Source organism: Ailuropoda melanoleuca, chromosome 11 (genome assembly GCF_002007445.2).
Source record: "Ailuropoda melanoleuca isolate Jingjing chromosome 11, ASM200744v2, whole genome shotgun sequence".
NCBI classification, from domain to species: Eukaryota; Metazoa; Chordata; class Mammalia; order Carnivora; family Ursidae; genus Ailuropoda; species Ailuropoda melanoleuca.
Window position 1 is genome coordinate 110,191,844 of NC_048228.1, and position 4,307 is coordinate 110,196,150.

A 4,307-nucleotide genomic window follows, 5' to 3' on the forward strand; every position below is an offset into this window, starting at 1 on the left:
GCCCGGCCTCCAGCCCGGAGCTAGGCGGCAGAGGCCGCGCGCGGCCGGGGCCGGGGCCGGAGCCGGGGTCGGGGTCGGGCCCGGAGCGGGCGAGCGCAAGGACCCCGGGCCCCGCCGCGTCTGGCCACAGCTTCCGGAAGGTGACGCTCACCAAGCCCACCTTCTGCCACCTCTGCTCCGACTTCATCTGGGGGTTGGCCGGCTTCCTGTGCGACGGTGAGCGCCCGCGACCCCATCACAGACCCCAGCCCCTGGCCCAGAATGGACTCCTCACCTCTGACCTCTGCACTCCCAGCAGTGGCCCTCCTCAGGACAGCCGCTTGCCCCACGGGGCAGGAGTGTGCTGGCCTCAGACCCTCTCCAGGGAGGTGATAAGGACTGGCTCTTCCAGGGGCTTGGGGGCACCAGGTGGCTTCCCAGGACTATGGGCCTCAGGAAAAACCCACTCCCTGGGCTCCCACTTGGGTCGGGATTCAGTGGGGGGAGAGCGCTGTGGGCGGCGTGGGGCAGGTGCAGTGACTGGGTGATGAGTCCCGCCCACCCTGAGCAGGTGCGACTCGTCTGGGCTCCTCCGTCACAGCCGCTGGGTCAGCAAGGAGCAGCAGTGTGGTCAGGCAGGGCTGGTCTGGCCCACTGGTTCCTGTGCCCTAGTGCTGGGCCTTTCTTGCCCTGCATGCACACTGCTGCCCACAGGGGCCAAGTGCAGCATGCCCCAACAGGGCTCCCACCTCGATGCCGAGCTGGTTGACTGGGTGAGGAGGCCCTCCCTCCTCTGGCTCATTGGACAGTGAGGGTGCAAGCTTCCAGGGTCTGGTCTCTTGCAGTCCTGCTCCCTCTGGCAGGACAGGTGGGTGGGCCCTAGGGACCACAGCTACCCAGGGATGTGGAAGGTGGCGCGTGGGGAGCCTGTGCTTCACTCAAGGAGACAGGCTTTCGGCTCTGGGGACATAGGGACCACGTACGCCAGAGTTTACAGAGAAGGCTTGACCAGGTCTGGGTGGAGGAGACTGGGCCCCTCACGGAGGATGCCTTCTGCCAAAGAAAATGGCATGGTTAATCTGACTCCCTAGTGCTGCACCAGGTGGCCTGGCCAGCTGGTATGGGGGGAGTCACCTCTAGATTCTCCCGTATCAGAAACACTGCATTGTCTTACCTTCTCCCATGCCAAGAGGCTCACCTGAGCGGGGAGAAGTGCTTGCGCAGGCTGAGTCAGCTTTAGGTCTGAGTCTAGACCAGGACCTCTGCACAGGTGAGAGGTAGTGAAGGTAGGGCTCCAGGTCTGAGGCCAGACTCCAGGTCCTCCTCACTGCTATGACCTCCTGCAGGTGGGGCTCTAGGTCTAAAGGGCGAAGCAGCTCATGAAAGGAGGCTGGGCTTGGGGGTGACGTGGAGGCCATCCCTGGGCAGCTCTGTGGACGTCCTCCCCACCTCTGTGGAGAAGGGGCTGGTAATCTTGGCAAGCAGAAGGGCCTGACAAGGGTGTGGGAGGAAGAGCCTTCTCCCCTGCCAGGGAGTACCCAGGATGTGGTACGTGGGATGGTCAGGCACTATCTCCGTGGGCCAGAGGAGCTGGGTGCCACCTGCCCGCAGCTGCTGCCTTCCGGGACAGAGCTAGTCTGGGTGCCCTGAAGGGGAGGCTAGTGGGAGTGCTCACCCTTCTCCACCTCCCCATTTCTTCCATCTGACCCCAGCCTACTGTAGTTTTTCTGAAGCAAGGCCTCAGGGCTGTTCTTGCTAGCTTGTGGAGGACCTGTCTGCCCCCTCCTCCTAGGGACTGGGTGGGTAGGGCTGCAGTGGGTGGGATGGGGCTGCCTCAAGCCTCCCCGGTCACACTTTTCACCAAGGGCTATGTTGGAGAGTGAGTCCTTCTGCCACCTGCCCACTTCCCAGCCTCCTGCTGCCTTGTCCCACCCATCCCACCCCGGTGGGGCCCAATCCAGCTCCCCCGTCCCCTCCCTAGGCCCACTCACTGCTGCTTGTGCTGCCAGGGGCTGCTTCCTCTTGTACCCTCCCCCCATCCTGTCCATCTCTGGGCCTCCCTGCCTAGCTGCCTGCACCTGCAGACGGTGGCCCTTGGGAGCACAGCATCTGTCTGAGTGCTCACTGCCTTGAGAGCCTCTGGGCTGTCTACCCCTCTGGGCAGGGGCAGGGCAGGTACAGCCGTCCCTGGGCAGGCCACCCTGCCTGTCTCGGGCGGTCCTGGCCCGTCACACACTGGCTCTGGTCTCGGTAGGCACTCAACACACAAGAGGGGTAGTTCGGGGTCTTTAGAGTTGTGGGGGAGTGAGGGAAGCATGTTCTTGGTGAAGCTGGTCTGGTGGGAGATGCCTGCTTACCTGCCTGCACCTCAGGACCAACAGTTTGGAGTGTGCCGCTGTGTGCAAGGGGCCACCCTAAGACTCCATTCCGGGACACACCATCACCCGCACTCCGGGCTCTCTGGGGATGAGAGGTGGGGTGGGGCAGAGGGTCAGGCTGTCCGTGGCGCTTCAGTGGGGGAGGCTGTGGCCAAGCCCTCCCTCTGCCCCCACGACAGTGGAGATGGTGGCAGTGGCCTTCTCCATTACTCATGGCTGGGTTGGAGCTGGGTGGGGGGCGGGCCGCAGAGGCTCACCCCACGCACCCCCCCTTCAGCTCTGGCAGAGTGGGCCCACTGTGATCGGCGCACAGCCCTATCAGAATGCTGGCACCCGGCCATGGCCCTTGGTGGTTCTGCTGGCCAAGGCCTCCCTTCTGCATGCAAAAGCCTGGGGTCTCTCAATGCACGGTGGACTCACAGGGGCCAGCTCACGCAGCTCTCATTCCGCAGTCTGCAACTTCACGTCCCACGAGAAATGCCTGAAGCACGTGAAGACCCCCTGTGCGGGTGTGGCGCCCAGCCTGGTCCGAGTGCGTATGGAGTGTGGGCAGAGGGCTGGGGAGGCTGGCTCTTGTGGCAGGTTCTGGGCTGAGAGTCAGGCTGGCGGCTTGGATGGGGTGGTTTGGGCCCCCCGGATGCTGACTGCATCCCTGCTTGTGAGCTCCTCCCAGAGCGGCAGCCCGGCCTCACTTCCCACTGGTCCTAACCCCTCTTCCTCTGGGGTCCCTGGCACCCAGCATTGCGCGTCCCGCCTGTTGGTGGGCCTCGTCCGTGTGTGCTTCATCCAGCTTGCCGTGGATGTATCGGGCAGGGGAAAAGCCTGGAGGAAGCAGCCGGGGCCCAGGCTTCCTGGACAGTACAGCTAAATCAAGCATGGGCAGAACCAGCAGGGGTATTCGCTGCAGAAGGGGTGGCCTGGCCTCGGTCCTGCAAGGACTCTGAGGAGAGTGGGCAGTTCCAGCAGGGGGTACAGAGGGGCCAGGGAGGATTTGGGGGCCTGCAGGGGTCAGGCAGGTGGTGTAGGTGGCAGTGGGCGCTCTCTGGGATTTAGAGGACAAGACCTGCTGGTGCTGGATGGGCCCCGGCAGGTAGGCCCCGGGCTGAGGGGGTCTCCGCGTCCTGCAGGTCCCTGTGGCCCACTGCTTCGGCCCGCGGGGTCTCTACAAGCGCAAGTTCTGCTCCGTGTGCCGCAAGGCCCTGGAGGCCCCCGCGCTCCGCTGCGAAGGTACTGCTGAGCCCGCCAGGCTGCCCTCCGGTCTGCGCCCCTCACCCAGGTCCTGATCTCTGCTGCCCAGGGTGCCCCACACCTTGCTGTGGCCAGGCAGCTGGGCAGGAGGTGGGCTGGGGGGGGGCACCGATTGGGGGGGCATGTTTGTGGGTTCTCGAGCTGCCCTCCCAGGGAAGCAGGTGCGGGGGGCCGGGCAGGGAGAGAGGAGAACCTGGCTCCCCTCGTCTGAGAGGTGGGGGCGCCTGCTCTGCACGCCAGGAAGGGTAAAGGAAGTGTGTCCAGGACTTGCGGGGGACGGGCTTGGTAGAGACGCCCGAGAGAAGGGGGCGGGGCTGTGGGGAGCGGCGAGAGGCCCTTAACCCTGCCCGCCCCCCAGTGTGTGAGCTGCACGTTCACCCCGACTGTGTGCCCTTCGCCTGCAGCGACTGCCGCCAGTGCCACCTGGACGGGCACCGGGACCACGTGAGTGCGCATGGTCGGCCGCCTGAGCCTGGGGGCGGGCGGGGGCGTGCTGGGGGCTGGCTGAGCCACTGACGGCGCCCTCTGCAGGACGCGCACCACCACCACTGGCGGGAGGGGAACCTGCCGTCCGGTGCGCGCTGCGAGGTCTGCAGGAAGACATGCGGCTCCTCCGACGTGCTTGCGGGCGTGCGCTGCGAGTGGTGCGGCTTGCAGGTGGGGCTTTGCGGGTGGGTGGGGTCCTGAGGGGCGGTGGGTGTG

General features: G+C 65.6%; 1 protein-coding gene across 1 annotated transcript in view; it reads left to right on the forward strand.

Annotated features, from left to right (window-relative positions):
- Positions 1-4,307, forward strand: part of DGKQ (diacylglycerol kinase theta) — a 13,085-nt gene that overhangs the window by 639 nt on the left and 8,139 nt on the right. The window contains exons 2-6 of the mRNA XM_034670990.1: positions 7-216; positions 2,810-2,889; positions 3,485-3,584; positions 3,964-4,049; positions 4,137-4,262. Coding sequence (XP_034526881.1) covers positions 7-216; positions 2,810-2,889; positions 3,485-3,584; positions 3,964-4,049; positions 4,137-4,262 — 602 coding nt within the window. The remainder of the gene's footprint in view (positions 1-6; positions 217-2,809; positions 2,890-3,484; positions 3,585-3,963; positions 4,050-4,136; positions 4,263-4,307) is intronic.